This window comes from Lolium rigidum, chromosome 5, assembly GCF_022539505.1.
Source record: "Lolium rigidum isolate FL_2022 chromosome 5, APGP_CSIRO_Lrig_0.1, whole genome shotgun sequence".
Classification (NCBI taxonomy): domain Eukaryota; kingdom Viridiplantae; phylum Streptophyta; class Magnoliopsida; order Poales; family Poaceae; genus Lolium; species Lolium rigidum.
This window is the reverse complement of record NC_061512.1, coordinates 247990016-248009645: the sequence shown is the minus strand read 5'-3', so window position 1 is coordinate 248009645 and position 19630 is coordinate 247990016. Positions and strand designations below refer to the sequence as shown.

General features: G+C 44.6%; 1 protein-coding gene and 1 long non-coding RNA gene across 2 annotated transcripts; one reads left to right on the top strand and one right to left on the bottom strand.

Moving 5' to 3' along the window:
* Positions 1 to 13376: 13376 nt before the first annotated feature.
* LOC124657428 (protein MEI2-like 6) lies at positions 13377 to 14722 on the bottom strand. Its single transcript, XM_047195980.1, has 4 exons — positions 14127 to 14722; positions 13918 to 14043; positions 13630 to 13771; positions 13377 to 13538 (listed from the first exon to the last, which is right to left on the bottom strand). The coding sequence occupies exons 1-4, from the start codon at positions 14720 to 14722 to the stop codon at positions 13377 to 13379; spliced, it is 1026 nt and encodes a 341-aa protein (XP_047051936.1).
* A 2169-nt stretch (positions 14723 to 16891) lies between these two features.
* Positions 16892 to 17529, top strand: LOC124651287. The gene is made up of 2 exons (XR_006987343.1): positions 16892 to 16990; positions 17094 to 17529. It is a non-coding gene; the product is annotated as an uncharacterized LOC124651287 (long non-coding RNA).
* Positions 17530 to 19630: the final 2101 nt, after the last annotated feature.

The following is a 19630-nucleotide window of genomic DNA, read 5'->3' as shown; positions in this document are numbered from 1 at the left end:
GGCCGCTAACTAAAGCCATGTTCCATGGTGGAAGTTTCAGTTTTGGACAAACATCCTCAAATCTCTAATGAGAAAAGAATTAATTGTTGTTGAATGCTTAAAGCATTAAAAGAGGAGTCCATTATCCGTTGTCTATGTTGTCCCGGTATGGATGTCTAAGTTGAGAATAATCAAAAGCGAGAAATCCAAATGCGAGCTTTCTCCTTAGACCTTTGTACAGAGCGGCATAGAGGTACCCCTTTGTGATACTTGGTTAAAGCATATGTATTGCGGTGATAATCCAGGTAGTCCAAGCTAATTAGGACAAGGTGCGGGCACTATTAGTACACTATGCATGAGGCTTGCAACTTATAAGATATAATTTACATGATGCATATGCTTTATTACTACCGTTGACAAAATTGTTTCATGTTTTCAAAATCAAAGCTCTAGCACAAATATAGCAATCGATGCTTTTCCTCTGAGAGGACCATTCTTTTACTTTCAATGTTGAGTCAGTTCACCTATTTCTCTCCACCTCAAGAAGCAAACACTTGTGTGAACTGTGCATTGATTCCTACATATTCGCTTATTGCACTTATTATATTACTCTATGTTGACAATATCCATGAGATATACATGTTACAAGTTGAAAGCAACCGCTGAAACTTAATCTTCTTTTGTGTTGCTTCAATACCTTTACTTTGAATTATTGCTTTATGAGTTAACTCTTATGCAAGACTTATTGATGCTTGTCTTGAAGTGCTATTCATGAAAAGTCTTTGCTTTATGATTCACTTGTTTACTCATGTCATCACCATTGTTTTGATCGCTGCACTCACTGCATATGCTTTACAAATAGTATGATCAAGATTATGATGGCATGTCACTCCAGAAATTATCTTTGTTATCGTTTTACCTGCTCGGGACGAGCAGAACTAAGCTTGGGGATGCTGATACGTCTCCGGCGTATCGATAATTTCTTGTGTTCCATGCCACATTATTGATGTTATCTACATGTTTTATGCACACTTTATGTCATATTCGTGCATTTTCTGGAACTAACCTATTAACAAGATGCCGAAGTGCCGATTCTGTTTTCTCGTTGTTTTTGGTTTCGAAATCCTAGTAAAGAAATATTCTCGGAATTGGACGAAATAAAAGCCCGAGAGGCCTATTTTCTCACGAAGCTTCCGAGAAGACCGAAGACGAGACGAAGAGGGGCCACGGGGTGGCCAAACCCTAGGGCGGCGCGGCCCCCTTGGCCGCGCGGCCACGTGGTGTGGGCCCCCCGTGCCGCCTCTCGACTTGCCCTTCCGCCTACAAATAGCCTCCGTGACGAAACCCCCGATACTCGAGAGCCACGATACGGAAAACATTGCGAGACGCCGTCGCCGCCGATCCCATCTCGGGGGATCCAGGAGATCGCCTCCGGCACCCTGCCGGAGAGGGGATTCATCTCCAGGAGGACTCTACGCCGCCATGGTCGCCTCCGGAGTGATGAGTGAGTAGTCTACCCCTGGACTATGGGTCCATAGCAGTAGCTAGATGGTTGTCTTCTCCCCATTGTGCTATCATTGTCGGATCTTGTGAGCTGCCTATCATGATCAAGATCATCTATATGTAATTCTATATGTTGCGTTTGTTGGGATCCGATGAATAGAGAATACTTGTTATGTTGATTATCAAAGTTATGCTTATGTGTTGTTTATGATCTTGCATGCTCTCCGTTACTAGTAGATGCTCTGGCCAAGTAGATGCTTGTAACTCCAAGAGGAGTACTTATGCTCGATAGTGGGTTCATGCCTGCATTGACACCGGGACGAGTGACGAAAGTTCTAAGGTTGTGTTGTGCTTGTTGCCACTAGGGATAAAACATTGATGCTATGTCTAAGGATGTAGTTGTTGATTACATTACGCACCATACTTAATGCAATTGTGCTGTTGCTTGCAACTTAATACTGGAGGGGTTCGGATGATAACTCGAAGGTGGACTTTTAGGCATAGATGCGGTTGGATGGCGGTCTATGTACTTTGTCGTAATGCCCAATTAAATCTCACTATACTCATCATGATATGTATGTGCATTGTCATGCTCTCTTTATTTGTCAATTGCCCAACTCGTAATTTGTTCACCCAACATGCTCGTTCGTCTTATGGGAGAGACACCTCTAGTGAACTCGTGGACCCCGGTCCAATTCTCTTTACTCGAAATACAATCTACCGCAATACTTGTTCTACTTGTTTTCTCGCAAACAATCATCTTCCACACAATACGGTTAATCCTTTGTTACAGCAAGCCGGTGAGATTGACAACCTCACCGTTTCGTTGGGGCAAAGTAGTTTGGTTGTGTTGTGCGGGTTCCACGTTGGCGCCGAATCCCCGGTGTTGCGCCGCACTACATCCCGCCGCCATCAACCTTCAACGTGCTTCTTGGCTCCTCCTGGTTCGATAAACCTTGGTTTCTTTCTGAGGGAAAACTTGCTGCTGTGCGCATCATACCTTCCTCTTGGGGTTGCCCAACGAACGTGTGAAATACACGCCATCACGGTCCTATCATATTTTGGCAAGGTGTCATCTTCTAAAATATTTTGTATGTAAGTATTTGTATGGCTATTATGAATGCAATAAGAAAAACACCCATGCAGGACATCATCAATATCAAGATCACTCATATGTAACAAAGAGATTTTTCTCGACAGTTCTTCACATCCCAAAAATAAAGTAAGTTCATCATGCTGATTAGGAGTAATTTCATCATCACAATACAAATTTACAGCACTCATTGGGTTCAAATTATCATTGGAGGAGCATTGAAAATTAAAATGACCCACTTCGTGGCAAACTTCACAAATAAAAGGATAGAGGGCACAAACTTTTTTACCAAGATCATCTAGAGCCCTAAACCACTTTCTAGTTTTTTCATTAGCATGATGGATACAATATTCATCTTTGATTTGATTAATTCCACAAGGTCTATGTATTCCACAAAAATTAACATGCTTATAGGAAATAGCATTCTTAGGAGTTTGAGCATGCTTACTGCAATAATTAACAACAATTTCATTATTCATGCAAGCCTCTTTAAAAGGTTCATGATACTTATCAAAATTATTTTTAGGCAATTCAAAATGAGAAGCAAAGGCTTTATAAAGATTTGCAGCAACTTGAGAGTCAAGACCATAAGTAGCACTCATATTTCGAAATTTATCGGTATCCATAAAAGTTTCAATGCATTCATAATCATAATTCATACCTGACTCTTTACCCTTGTCGTTATCCCAATCTTCAGCGTTCTCCTTAATCCGATCAAGAAGGTCCCTTTTAAACTCTTCTCTGTTGCGCGTGAATGATCCAGAACAAGTAGCATCCAGACAAGGTCTTATCTTGAAAAGAAAGTCTTGCATAGAAATTATCAATGATGATATTACCCGGAAGCTCATGATTGGGGCATTTGAGCATTAAAGACTTCAATCTCTCCCATGCTTGGGCAATACTCTCTCCATCATGAGGCCAGAAATTATATATTCGGTTTCGGTCTTTGTGAATTTCACTTGGAGGATAGAATTTAGAATAAAATAGAGGCACAATATCCTTCCAATCAAGAGAATGCTCATCCTTCAGCGTTTATGCCAATGCGCCGCTTTACCGGACAACGACATAGAGAATAATTTCTTCTTCACTTCATCCATAGAGATACCTGCACACTTGAATAACCCACATAATTCATGCAAAAACAGTAAATGATCTCCAGGATGCACAGTTCCATCCCCTTCATAGCGGTTATCCATAACACATTCAATAATTTTCATAGGTATTTTATATGGAATACTTTCGAGTAGGTGCATTTAAAATATCACAAGCATCATTAGAGTTATCGCATATGGGAGATAAAGTATTATCAGAGCAAATTTTCTCCCCTAAAGATGGGAAGCTAAAAAGATCACAAAAACTAGCTTCCCAAAGCTTAGACTTCTCCATAGTATTAGCAGTAATTGCATTCATACTAATAACATCGCTACTAGCATGCAAATAAGGTTCCATAGGTTTTTTAATTTTCACATCAAACAATTCTAAATCAGGAAAAAGATTAAAAAGCTCACCAAATTTTTTGTTGTTTTCCATTATGCCTAACTAGTGAAAATAAAAAAAAGAAACAAAAAGATGCAATTGCAGAATCTAAAGGAGATAGCTTCGAGCACTCACACACCGGCAACAGTGCTAGGAAATAGCTTAGTAGTCAGAGGATGTGAATACCTTTTACCTTACCTCCCCGACAACGGCGCCAGAAAAGTGCTTGATGTCTACGGGAGCTTCTATTCTTGTAGACAGTGTTGGGCCTCCAAGAGTAGAGGTTTGTAGAACAGCAGCAAGTTTCCCTTAAGTGGATCACCCAAGGTTTATCGATCTCAGGGAGGAAGAGGTCAAAGATATCCCTCTCAAGCAACCCTGCAACCACAAAGCAAGAAGTCTCTTGTGTCCCCAACACACCTAATACACTTGTCAGATGTATAGGTGCACTAGTTCGGCGAAGAGATAGTGAAATACAAGTAGTATGGATGTATATGAGTGGTAATAGCAATCTGAATAAAATATGGCAGCGAGTAAACATGCAACGTAACGATAGATAAACGGAGATTCGATGTTTGGAAACAAGGCCTAGGGATCATACTTTCACTAGTGGACACTCTCAACATTGATCGCATAATAAATAACTCTTTCTCTTATGTGCTACATACACTCTTTTGTTGGATGATGAACACATTGCGTAGGATTACACGAACCCTCAATGCCGGAGTTAACAAGCTCCACAATTCAATGTTCATATTTAAATAACCATAGAGCATAATAGATCATTGCAAGATAAACCAAGAACTAACATAGTGCACACACTGTCCACATTACACTATGAAGGAGGAATAGATCACATCAATACTATCATAATGATAATTAACTCCACAATCTACAAGAGATCATGATCATAGCCTACGACAAGAACCACACGGTGCACACACTAGTCACCTTTACACCAAGTAGGAGGAATAGACTACTTTAATAACATCACATGAGTAGCACATAAACTAGTAGCGATACAAAGCTCATCATATGGATCTCAATCATGCAAAGCAATTCACGAGATCATTGTATTGGAGTACAGAGAGAGAGATTAACCACATAGATACGGTAGAGCCCTCGGCCCCAGGGGTGAATTACTCCCTCCTCATCATGGAGGCAGCGATGGCGGTGAAGATGGCGGTGGAGACGGCGGTAGAGATGGCTCCGGGGGCAATTCCCCGCCCCGGCAGGGTGCCGGAACAGAGAGTTCTGTCCCCCGAATTGGAGTTTCGCGATGGCGGCGGCGCCCCTGGAGTCTTTTTGGAGTTTCGTCCAGAGTTACGGTGTTTTTAGGTCGAAAGGGATTTTATAGGCGAAGAGGCGGCGCAGGGGGGCACTGGGGCTCCCCACCACAGGCGGCGCGGGCCTAGGCCAGGCCGCGCCGCCCTATGGTGTGGTGGCCCTCTGGCCCTTCTCCGACTCTTCTTCGGTGTTCTGGAGCCTTCCGGGAAAAATAAGAGGTTTGGTCTTCGTTTCGTCGAATTCCGAGAATATTGCCCGAACAGCCTTTCTGGAACCAAAAACAGCAGAAAACAGGAACTGGCACTGTGGCATCTCGTCAATAGGTTAGTTCCGAAAAACGCATAAAAATGATATAAAGTGTGAACAAAACATGTTGGTATTGTCATAAAACAAGCATGGAACATCAGAAATTATAGATACGTTGGAGACGTATCAGTGGCCGGTGGATGTGCTTTTCGACGAGCGCGGCAAGATGTACCTCCACACCGGCCGGTAGAAGTTTGCGCGTTTCCACGACATCCAAGCTAGTTGCTTTGTCACATTATCGTACCAAGACGATGAGGAGATGGGCGTGAAGGTGTTCAACGACACGTTCTGCCGCCGGCACTACCACAACGAAGAGTTGGACGATTGAACACGCCGTGTGTTCTTTCTTCGCGGCGAAAATGGTCATGAAGGTTTCTGTATGTTCTCCCTGCGAAGGACCAACATGGCTATCATTACTAGCTGGATTTTCCAGTTTGGGTGACTGAAAGTACCTCAGAGTGTTCTTTTCCTGACAGTGAAAACACAAAATCTACGAGGCGAACTATAGTTAGCTTTCCTTATTTTGCAATGGTTTAATTTGTGGAAGCTGATACGTCCAAAACATATCTACTTTCCCGAACACTTTTGTTGTTGTTTTCCCTCTAATTTTTGTGTTTTGAATACAACTAACATGGCCTAACACTATTTTCAGCTGAATTGCCTTGGTGTCTCATTTTTGTGCAGAAATCCAACTTTCATAAAAACTCCCGGAAAATATCGGAAAGTCCCTATTTTACCCGAAGACTCGCGGATCCAGAAGACGAGATGGAGAAGGGCCACGAGGGGCCACACTTGGCCTAGGCGCGGGCCAACGCTGGCCACGCCTAGGGGTGGCGAGGCCGCCTCGGGCACCCCTCGACCTCTCCTCCGGACTATATGAAGCCTCTTACCCTAAAAACAGAGGGGGGTTCGATGTTTTTCTAGAAAGAGTTCCGCTGCTCCGCCGCCACCAGAAATCCCAATCCGGAGACCAGAAACTCCGTTCCGGCACCCTGCTAGGACGAGGATTTTGGAGGAGATCATCACCGTCATCATCACCTACACCTCTCCATCAACCATCCATCATTTCCCCATCCATGTGTGAGTAATTCCCCCGCTGTAGGATGTAGGGGATGCTAGGGATTGGATGAGATTGTTTATGTAATAGCTATAAGATTGTTACGTGCACAGCGCCTAGTGTGTTCATGCTTAATGCTTATCACTTTGGGCCCGAGTGCCATGATCTCAGATCTGAACATGTTATTGATTCATGAGGATAATTATTGTTTTTTATCATACCCGCAAGTTGTATACACATATCGTTGTCCGGAAGCCAATGCCCCAAAGTGACAACAATCGGGATAACCGGAGTGTTAATGCTTTGTTCTGGTACTCTATTAAAAGGAGTACCTTAATTACTAGTAGATTCCCTTGAGGCCCCGCTGCAAACGGGCTGGTAGGATAAAAGATGTCGTGCAAGTTTCTCCTTGCGAGAACGTACGACTAAATAGGAACACACGCCTATGGTTACTTTATACTTGGATGCTTTTATCATTGCTACCTGCAAATGCCCACGTCTTGCTTGTTACATGAATTATCTTATCCATGATGCGCCTATTCATCCATCTCTATGCCTACAGTATTTTAATCCTGCTGTCTACGGCAATCATCGCTACTGCTATTTTTATTTCATTACTGGTGTTATTTCACTACCGCTACTGCTATAAAACTGTTACTACTGATAAACCGTTGCGAACAAATCTATTTCCAGGTGCAGCTGAACTGACAACTCATATGTTAAAGCTTATAAATATTCTTTGGTTCCCCTTGTGTCGAATCAATAAATTTGCGTTTTACTTCCCTCGAAGAGTGTTGCGATCCCCTATACTTGTGGGTCATCAGAAGCCATGTTCCAAACTATTTGTTAGTTTGGGAAAACCATATTCCCTGTATTAGTTTGTGTAATATTATATATTAGTTTTTGTAATGCTCCTCCTCTTTATTGAAATGAAAATGAAAAAATAAGAGTATTTTAATGTAAAAAAAGTTTGGGGCGACGTTTGGGGGACGCGGCTGGGAAGCGACGTCCCCCAAACGCGGCACGAAGAAACGCATCCCCAAACGCTCGATCAGACCCCGTTTGGGGGTCGATTTGGGGGTCGATTTGGGGGATGCGGTTCGATAGGCTCTTATATATTTTTTGAAAATTCAAACCAAGTAAAGTTTAACCAAATTTTTAAAAGAATATATATCAACAAGTATGATATTTTGTATATATCATATGAAAATATATTTCATTATCTATTTAATCATATTTATTCTGTATTTTACATGTTAATGAATTTTGATAAAAACTTGTTTAAACTTAACATGCATAGTTTAACTTTCTAAAAAAAACGTCTTAAGCCTTGAGATGGAGGTAGTATATCAATAAAAACGAGACCGGGTCGTTTTGTACTATTCACTATTGTAGCTCTAAATACTTTTTTTCAACCGACAAATGAATGAATATATTAATAAGAAAACGAACATTGGTTCATGTCGAACGTGAAAATTCATGATTTTACCTTACATAGTCGGATCTGAAAAAAACATTATTTTTTCTCAGAAGGCAGCTCCAGGCTCCGCATCAAACCGATGCATATGTCATTCATTTAAATTTTATTGATCAGAGATGTGCTCAAGGCATATATCAAAAAAGTTAAAGCCACCCCAGAAGACAAACAAACCCGGCAATTGGTGAAGAAATATATCATTAGGGGTCAGGGGTGATTCCCCGCAAACATAAACAAATCCCCCATCGGCTTAAAAGCACTGAGGGCATCATCGAGTCACCCTACGACGAAAGAGCACATGATCAGTGTAGCAGAACCCTTGGCAAATGCATCAGGCTCCTGCTTCAGAAGCCGTCACCTCCATCAACAGCTGGACCATCTTCATGGTAGAGCTCCGCATTGCCCCTGGCAGGCCTCCTAACAACACCGCTCGACATATGCTCCCAACATTAATGCTCTCAAAGGGGGAGCAACATCAGCTGCAACGCCATTGTTTCATCCGGGATACTAGGATCTACGGTTTTCCCTGGAAACAACTCGAGTGAGGTCGAAGCTGACCACAATGACGACACGTGCAACAAGGGAACGGTTCCTAAACACTGCCATCGCCCTCCTAGAGCATATTCGAAGTAGATTTTCACCAGCGGATGCGCCATCCTACTCTCCACCGGGACAATCAACTGACCACCTCCGACAGAGGAGGGGGACACCAAAGACCATTCACTCGTCGATGAGTCCGCCACGACCAACTCACATGACCGGAAAAACCCTAACCAAAATGATAGAGAAGAGTGCCACCCCGGGGGAGGTGCGCCAAGGCCCGCTGGTCACCGCCACAATGATAGCTAAGAATGTGGCAGACCTTTCACCAAAGGACTATCAGGAAACATGATAGTCCTTGCACTGAGGGAGATGGGTTTGAGACCCAGGTGAGTTGCCAATGGGGTAACCCAACCTATGTGATCGGAGATCCCGTAAATTAGGACATGCGAAAACAAACTAGAGCAACTGAGTTGAGAGAAACTTTATGCTCCCACTCCACCGCAGATGCAATTCTCTATATGGTAGGTTGATTATGTCTTAATGTGTGCCTCTATATGAGTGAAGATGATGTCCTAAAGGGCGATCTTTAAAGAACGAACCTATATAAGTGACACTGCTTGTTACAGTGTGTGAGATTTGGGTGAATCTCTAGTGAACTCATAAAGGGCGAAGGGGTATGACTTATAAGCTCCCCCCGAGGGAAAACCTATGGCAGCCTAGTACCATTCTGACATTGAGTGAAACTTGTTGCACAAGACTAACAATTCAAGGACTAGTTCATTGCTCAGCTGTAATTAAGCATTGCTCCTTGTTGGAGTGAAATTCGACTTAACAGTCTCCACTGAAGTACATGTATATTAAAATGTGATTGAATCTAATGTGCCTCTGAGATCTGGTGGGAGATTATTGGATGCCGATGGGATGCAGCATAGGAAAGCAACCCATATAACCTACAACTCATGAAATATCAAGGCCCATCATGGTGGTAGCTTGTGGACAACTTAGTGGACTAAAGTTTAGTCCCAGATTGCTAGTCTGGAGTGAGTTGGAGTGGTTTATAAGGGTTGATGTTCTAATCGTTGCCAATGAGTGAGAAGAGGAGTCCCCGATCATTCCTCCACCTCCGCGCCCTCCTATCCACGCATCGCACGCACGGGCATCGCGTTACGTGACTCTAGTTCGAGTTGGAAACTGGTTTTGTGGAAGCCTAAATTTTTACTTGGTGCACAGACTGAGTTGGGTACGTGTCAACGTGCGTTGTGCATGGTCGCGTGTCCCGGCTTCCTGGCGTGGCGGTTTGGTCGGTGCTCCTGTCCCAAGCTATACTAGGAAACAAGAGACAAATGCATCTAGAGTTCACCACTCAACTCTCTCTCTCTCTCTCTCTCTCTCTCTCTCTCTCTCTCTCTCTCTCTCTCTCTCTCTCTCTCTCTCTCTCTCTCTCTCTCGTTTCCAACTCCTTTTGTTGTGTCATCCTCATCTTCCCCACCTCGGCGACTGTGTGCAATGTCGTCCGGGAGAGTAGGCCTCCAAAACCCCATCCACTGAGATCCTACACCAGGAGGCAGGCAATAAGGTTTTTGGGAAGCATCTCGGTGTGACTGCTCCTCATGCTCTTCCTTACCAGTTCATCTACTTCCTCGACAAATCCGGCATTTCCGTCAACACCATGGGCGACATCAACAACGACCATGGTGATGCTGCTGCTAGAGCGACCTTCTCGACCGCAATGTACGTGATTCTCATCTGAAATCTTGTGCTACTATTCGTTCCATATTTATATCGTTTGCATGTGCTTAGTCTAATGTATATGGTTAAGTATGCTAGTGCATGTGTGATGTTGCTTTCGTTAATTCAAGTCATTCGGAAATTTCCTAATAATATAATAATCTAAAATGCTTATATGCTTAGGCAATTTTAACCATCTTGTTTTGCTGCTACGCTCAAACCTATCCCGTTTATGAGTTCTCATTTCAAGAAATTGCAGACTAAGACTATAATGTGGCTCACTGCTATGGGTGTGTAATGGGTTTCGGCTGCTTTCCGCTTTCTCCTCATCAGGATAAAGCGTTCAAGGAGTCCAATGTGCTCTTTGCGAGTGGTGTCCCAAGTGTGCTTGGAGACAAGTTGGTTGATGCTTATGTGCACATTGGAGACGGAAAGGAATTATGGGATGCATTAGACGCTAATTTTTATAATACCGATGTCGGAGGTGAAATGTATGATATGGAGCAGTTCAATGACTACAGAATGGTTGAGAATCGATCTGTAGTGTAAAATTCTCATCAGATTCAGATCATGGCAAGGAATTCGAGCTCATCAAGTATGTGCTACCGGACAAGTTTGTCGTGGGTTTCGTGGAAGAACTTTGCCACTTCTCTGAATTTTCAGAGACATGAGTTCTTTGCTGAGAATATCATTGGATCTCTAGATGTTAAGGAGAAGGAGATGAAAAAATACAAATACACCGGTGGAACCGAGGGATATTTCTGCTACTAGTATGGTACAGGAAAATGCTCACACGTTCAAGGGAAAGAACAAGCGAATACCTGATGTGGGCATTACCCATCGGGTACTTGACAATACCCTACCTCCTCTAGCCCAACAAGGGGCCCATCTGAAGAACCGCAACTCAGGATGGTCCAATAAGTCGGTTGCACAGTGGAAAGATGGAAGGAGACGTTTTATTGAAGAACAAGGCAAGGAAGCGTTCAAATAAAGGAAATAATAGATAGGATTTTTCTATAATGTAACCTACTCTGAGCAGGACTCTCGGGACCTGGCCATCTATATAGTGGCCAGGAGAGGGCCTGCCGGAGGTTCTTTCTTACGTATTCATACAACCACACATACACAAACCCTAGAAATCTTGCCTGTCGGCAAGAACATCACCACGCAGTCCTTCAGTTGCCCCATTGTAATCGATTTCACTCATAATCAAGATCATACTAGCATGACATAAGGGTATTACCTCATCGAGGGCCTCGAACCTGGGTAAATCTCGCTCTTTACTTGTCTGGTTTCCGATGTCTCGTGCTAACCTGCAGGATTCCGCTAACCCTAAGCCCATTATGGTGGGCATTGCCCAAGAGCCACCTCGTGAATACCAGACCACCAACTTCAAGAAAAAGAGGGAAATAGAGAAGAAATATCCTAATTGGATGTGTGGAGAGATGGGCCATTGGGCTCATCGTTATTCACTACGCAAGGTGAAGAAAATTCAGGCTGGATAGAACTCAATTTCTATCAATATGATTGTTGGAAACACTAACAAAGGAACTTCAAGGTACTGCAATTTATTACCTATTGTTCTTTCGGGGTTGATTTCAACCCACAGAATGGTGAACTGATACAGGTACTAATGTTCATGTGTGTGTTAACATCTTTATGTTTACTACCTCCATTTCAAGGAATAAAGTGCTCTCATTTTACGTGTTTTTTGTTTGACCAATAATTACTTCAACTAGATAAACCTTGTTTGTATGAAATTATTATTATTGAAAAGTTCTTTTCAATACGAATCTAACGACACTAATTATGGTCAAAGTTCGTCTTGAAAATAGTGTGCATCTTATTCCTTCAAACAAAGGTAGTACCTTTTATTAGGAAGGATGTTCCTCCGTCATGATGGGAATGGGGGGAATGGTTACCCTGCTCATCGTCAGAGACAAAGAAAGGAAGAACCAATGTTTTAGGTGGAATTAAGCATTGGACTGAGAAGTGGACAGCAACAGAAGAGATAGGAGAGGAGCAATAACATAGAAGAAGAGCAGATTCGCATGGATTTCTTGTTTTTCCTATTTTTCAGGGTGTTAATCACGTGAGTATGACGAACAAGCTGTTTTTCTAATTATCGGGGTGTTGCTTCATAGCTCATCTGTGAGACATAACGTAATGATTTTCTGAAATAAGAATGAACATGACGTTTTTTTTTAAAACACCTTCTTTAATTACTAAACACTCATATGGCATCATGCATTGTAAACACACAAATTTTTGAAGTACAGAAGATGGAACATATCTCACGTATTCAAGTAGTAATATTAAGCAACCTTTTTATCACGAACATGAACGAAGTTAGCATGAGCGGGCATACCTAGTAAATTTTGTAAAGAAAAAAACCCTGCTGCATGCGTCATAATAAAATCATCTCTTCTGTGTTCACATTAAGTCATAGTTATTTATCCATATTTTTGAAGTTGCAGATTGGTCTAAACTCGTTCAAACTGGCTTTTCATCCATTCGAAATAGTAACCAAGATTGAATTCTGGTGAAATTATGATATCCACCAGAATTTGAAACGGAACATGGAGTAGTGGGTAAAGAGTCATCTACTAGCACAGCACATTTCAGTTCATCCAGGCTACTCACAAGTCACAACACATGATCCTAGACTCCCAGATAACTTCACAACAAGTTCAAACTACTAGTACTAGCTACTTTCTCCTGCTAGCTAGAACTAGCAACTACGCCACATATTTGAACAAGAAGACACCAGTGACAACGAGATTAGTAAGCCTGCCTCTACTGAATCTTATCTTCCGTTCTATCCATCCATGGCATTGCAAAGCATGGATAGAACGCAAGATAGAGACGACACGACGACGGAGGACAGCGTGCGGCGGGAGAACGATCGGCGTGGTCAGCGCCTCGTATCAGCGCAGGTTGTGCGGACGAACTGCAGTGCCGATAATGCGCTCCGCCGTAGGCCGCGTGCCGTCTCGCGGCGGGCCGAAGCGCACCGGCAGGAACTCCTTCCTGTCATCGCCGCAGGGGAACATGGAGCCGGAGAAGTGCGCCGCGAACGCGTCCACACCCTGCGAATTCCAGCAGACACCAATATTCATTAGCACAGGATTTTAAGCACGGAGTTAAGGTTCCGATGCGAGGAGCGGCGCGCGTGGGTACCTGGAGCTTGGCGTGCACCACCTCGCACACCTTCCCGGAGCCGACGGCGGCCCAGCTGTGGCCGTGGAGGAACGCGTGCAGCCGGCGCGCCGCCGGCGCCGTCGTCATGTTGACGAAGGCGTAGCCTTTGTTGAACCTTGTCCTGCGCCAACGAACCAAATGAGTCAAGAACTTAGGTCAGCTCGGATCGACATTCGACAGAACAAACGCCGTCGACCATGGCAACATAGGGAAAAGTAGTATCCGTATGAGCTTGCTTTTGCACCAGAAAATGGGAGTAGCACGTACCTGAAGTCGACTGGGAGGTAGAGGAAGTCGTACTCCGACCTCAAGACGGGGCGGCTTCGGCGCTGGGCCAGCTTATCGTTCTCCTCGGCGCAATGCTGGTCGAGGATCTCCATCAACCTGCGCTTCCTGCGAAACAACAAAGTCTCCACCTACTAAGCAACACACACGGGTAAAGGAACACAACACAGCACTACAGCAGTACTACTTACGAGAAGTAGTTGGGGATGTTGCAGATCATGAGAGAAGTCTTGCCGCTCCGTGGGTTGAAGGCCGGTTTGCTGCCCACGACCCCGCGAGGCAGGTGTGGGAGCTGCGGAACCGCCGCCCTCAGCTTCGGCCCCGGATGCACCACCTTCGCCGGCTTCTGGCGCTTCGACGCGGCAGCCTCCGGCTTCCAAGCGGTGAGGACTGAGCGAGGGGATGGTTCGCCTTCCATCTCCGCCTTGGGCGACTCGTCGCTGCCGTCGTCGGCAATCTCCTTGATGGTGCAGCGTCTCGCCGGTAGGGGCGGTTGCGGCGGAGGTGTGCAGTAGGCCGGCACCGTGCTGGGACACACAGGTACCACGCATGCGGGTGGGCTGCAGAACACCTGCGCCGGAGCGGGGACATGCAGCCATGGCAAGGTCGGGAACACGGAAGGACCCATCGGAGCGATCCCGCCGACGAGGGAGCACGGCGGCGGCGGTGGCGGTGGGAGGAGGCAGCCCATGGGCAGGCCGAAAGGAGGCGGGGAGCAGAGATGCGTGGAAGAGGAGACGAATGAAGGGGCAGCGGGGTTCAGGCGAGAGGTGGAGGAGGCAGCCATGGTGGCCTGGTGGGGTTTCTTGTCTGTTGTCTCTCGGCTTCGAGCGGTGGGAGGAGAAGAAAAGGCACGAGGGGTTGGAGAAGCTCCTGGCCAGGATCCAGGTGTTTATAAAGACTGGCCATGTCTGTTCCAGAAAAAAAAAACTGGCATGGTGGGAGCGGTGAGTTTGTCTTGCTCGAAAGCCAAGAACGGTGGCTCACTCCACTTGCTTCTAGTATTGCATGTGTCTTCTGGCCTTTTATATTTCATTATTATCTTTTCCAGGATGGTAAGCTTCTTGGGACAATACTGGGAAAAGATAGTTTTTCTTCTGGCAAACCGCCGCATACTAGATGGCCAAACTAGTGTGTTATCTCTTCTTGGGTACCCAAAAAATGGATTATCATACGGGTAGCAAATACTTCTATAATCTTGAACAAATACTCCCATGCCTCCACCGCATGATATTTATTTATTTAGACTAGTATTTTCCTTGTCGAAAATACTACTAGTACAGAAGAATAAGAGTAGGAGCTATAGAAGAGAGCATGCGGAGTTGAGATTGAACTCCGTTCCGTCCAAGATGTTCTGGACTAGAGGGTGCAGCGGCAGTACGGTCATGTCACTGCAGTAGCAGAGTATTCAACAGGCTAATACTGGTAGTATATTACCGCTCTAGGCAATGATTAGGAATCTTCATTTATACGCGCAGAGATTTTGATTTAGGTCTAGACGTCTAGTACGAGCCACTGCCGGTGCTGCGCTAGCAAGGCGCATGCACTGCCAGTATCTCTCTCTCTCTTTGAGTCCCAATGCTGAAGTAATCAATCTGTATAGCCTGCCGTGTCACCACCAGTTCAAACTTGAGTTCAAAATACTAGAGAGAGGGCAACAATTCAAATTTGGGTTGAAAAATACTAGAGCGAGGGCAGGAAAAGAGTCTCCGGAGAGGACAGGGATCAGGTGACATGCATACAGCATGTCACGCTGGAACATGCACCCTCTCAGATGCCCTCCAATTCTCATCCAATGGCTAATAATGATCCAAGGCAAAAAGGAGAGAAAGTCATCCCTGTCCCCAGGCGCGCATGTTCCAGTTCGGCCGAATAAATCGAGCGGGGAAAAAACGCGGGCTTGGCGCCACCGCCGCTGCCGATCCCGGCGGACGCCGAGCGCCCCGCTGCCGACCCGCCGCCGCTGAGCGCCGCCGAGCGCCGCCGCTGCCGATCCCGGCTCGACCGAGCGCCCCGCTGCCGATCCCGCCGCCGCCGAGCGCACCCGCCGCCGAGCGCCGCCGCTGCCGATCCCGGCGCCGCCGCTGCCCGCCGCGGAGCTCCCCCGCCACGGAGGAGACTCACCACCGCGCCGCCGCCGTGGAGGAGAGGCGGCACCGCGCCGCCATTAAACCGGGCCATCGCGGAGGAACTGTATCAGGTTCCCCTCGTATTTTTTCTTTAGATTCTTTTGCTGCTGTTCTTTGAGCAATTTGATGGAATTGGTAGTTGAACTCTGGTCCATATTAATGTATTCAAGTGGAATTAGATAAAAATTAGTTCATATCACAGTCCGTATTGAAGTTAGCTGCTAATCTGTTCCATGAAAACATACCAGTTTCATTGTTTTCAAAATTTATGTGTTTTAAAATCTAATTACGATTTATAAATGTAAAAACAGTGTGAGTTTTATATTTCATTCAGGTTTATTTTTTTACCACCCAGCTAATCATGACGTTATTTTGTGTAATACATACTCGATAAGCAGTATGCCTGTACGAATTACCAAAGTCATGTCCTATCCTATGCAAATAGAAAATTATTATTGTTACTTATATTTTCCTTTGGATTATTTTTCTGGTTGCACGTCCTGAATGATGTTATTTCAATGGTGGAAGCGGTGCACTTGGAAAATGCATCAAATTGCTAGTTGGTGAAATAGGTTTATACTGCTAGTTAACTTCGATACAAGGATTTGTATCATAAATTTCACAAAATAGTACAACAAGCAGCCAACTCTCCACAATGTTGTTTTCTATTGGATAATGCACTTGATTCTGTTGCTCCCCATATACATGATTTACTCAATGCATCCACTAGTGCCATGAATGAACTATGTAAAGACAAAGAGAATGTTGACCCAAATGTGCAGCAAGTAGATGAGATGCTTAGATCTGCAAGGCTGAAGAAAAAAAAGGTTCCGTCAAAGAACTTAAGGAGAAAGAAAACTTGGTTGGACAAGTTACTCAAGGGGAAGCACAGAGTAACTAAAGGACCAACAAAACAGGGAGAGAAGGTATGTTGCAATTGGTACATGATATGTTCTTATTGCTCATTTGTAAACTAATTTCTTCATTAGCAATAACGAAAGAACTAATTACAGTAATTTTTGTTCTCAGCCACAAAAGAAGAAGGATGGTGTGCAAAAAAAGAAAAAAGATGGTGTGCAGCCTCAAGTAGGAGTGGAGAAGTATGACAACAAAAAAGAAGTAAATTTGGTGCTTCAAGAGTGCAATAATATTACAAGCTTCACCCAGCTCTTGACGGCTAACCTTGATAATCTGTTCTAGCATGAAACTTGTTACATAATATTTTGTACATGGTGCTGATGATGAACATTATCTGATCTAGCATGGAACTTATTAGATAGTATTTTGGACATAGTTAACTATAGTAGTATGGGGTTAACTATATTTTGTGGCCTAAGTGTACAAGTGAAATGGCCGTTTCGTGGAGAATTTGAAATGGCCGTTTTGTGGCCTAATCTGTTCTGGTATGGGGTTAACTATATTATTTTGTGGCCTAAGTGTACAAGCAAGTGGTACTGAATTTGTATTGTTAAATTACTGTTGTTTTACTGTTTACAAATGTCATGTTTTACTGTTTACAAATGTTTTTCAAAATTAACTTATGCGGTAAAGTATACTGTTTGTAGTACGTACTGTTCACAGTATACTATTTGTAGTACATACTATTCAGAAATATTGTTTTATGCAATGTTCAAAACTCTTAAGTAAATGTTCTGTGCTGTTTATACTGTTCAAAACGTTGAATTTGAAGCAATCTAAATTTCTGGAATCTTTTTGCCTTGGGTTATTCTGGGCCTTTGGATGAAGATTGGAGGGCATCTAAGAGGGTGCATGTTCCAGCGTGACATGCTGTATGCATGTCACCTGATCCCTGTCCCTCCGGAGACTGAGCAAGTGAGCAGCCACTGGTGGAAAAACAGGCTTCGGGTGAGCCCCATAAGTCGCGATGCTGCAGGAACCGCGACTAATGGTACCTTTAGTCGCGGTTCGGGAGGCGAACCGCGACCAAAGGCTCAGGCCTGGGCGCTCGGTGGCCAGCCGGTGCACGTGGGGGGCTTTAGTCGCGGTTGGCCAGGCCAACCGCGACTAAAGCCCCTCCCCTATATATACCCACCCAGCAGCCAACACTTAGCCATTTGGTGCCATTCTCTTCACAAGCTTCACAAGTGGGTGTTAGGTTTGCTTTTGGTTCCTCTTATGCACATAAGGTGTTTGATGAAATGCCCCAAGAGCATGAAACAAACATGATATGAAGTGTTGGAGCCACACTTGAGCTTTCTCATTTATTTTTTCCTCCTCGATCGCGGTTAGCAACTTGAACCTTTGATGTGTCGTTGATAAAATGTGCATGTGTGTGTAGTTCATTGTTTAATTTATATTGTTTGTAGCTAGTTAGTTTAACAAATGCATGATGGTTAATTATATATTTTATATTATAATAATGCAGATGAATCGACAATGGATGTACGGTAACCGACTCTCCGGCTAGTTCGAGTGCGGGTTTGAAAGATTTCCTCGTAGTGGCCAATGCGAACAAGCGGGGGGTTTTGTTATCTGTCCATGTGTTAAATGTAAGAATCGGAATGGTTACTCTTCCTCAAGAGATGTTCACATGCACCTGCTTCGGCACGGTTTCATGCCAAGCTATAATTGTTGGACCAAGCATGGAGAAAGAGGGGTTATAATGGAAGAAGATGAAGAAGGGGATGATTTCATCGATGAAAGCTATCTTGCTCATTTCGGTGATACTTTCATGGAGGATGCTTGAAGGTGAAGGGGAAGGTGAAGGGGAAGGTGAAGAAGAGGCACGTGATGATCCCGTTGATGATCTTGGTCGGACCATTGCTGATGCACGGAGACGGCTGCGAAACTGAAAAAGAGAGGGAGAATTTGGATCGCATGTTAGAGGATCACGGGGAAGGCGCCGTACCCCGGATGCGATGATGGTCCGAAAAAGCTGGGCTGCACGCTTGGATTTGCTGAGATGGAAGGCACGGGCAGGTGTAGCTGACTCGGCATTTGAAAACTTGCTGAAAATGTTGAAGAATATGTTTCCAAAGAATAACGAGTTGCCCGCCACTACGTACGAAGCAAAGAAGGTTGTCTGCCCTCTAGGTTTAGAGGTTACGAAGATACATGCATGCATCAACGATCTGCATCCTCTACCGCGGTGAATACGAGAATTTGAATGAATGCCCGGTATGCACTCGCATTGCGTTATAAGATCGGAGGCGATGACCACTGGTGACGATGTTGAGGGCCAGAAACCCAGGAAGAGGGTTCCGCCAAGGTGATGTGGTATGCTCCTATAATACCACGGTTGAAACGTCTGTTCAGGAACAAAGAGCATGCCAAGTTGTTGCGATGGCACAAAGAGGACCGTAAGTCGGACGGGGAGTTGAGACACCCCGCAGATGGAACGCAATGGAGAAAGATCGACGGAGAGTTCAAAGATTTTGCAGCGACGCAAGGAACATAAGATTTGGTCTAAGTACGGATGGCATGAATCCTTTTGGCGAGCGAGCTCCAGCCATAGTACACGGCCCGTGACTCTATGCATCTACAACCTTCCTCCTTGGTTGTGCATGAAGCGGAAGTTCATTATGATGCCGAGTGCTCATCCAATG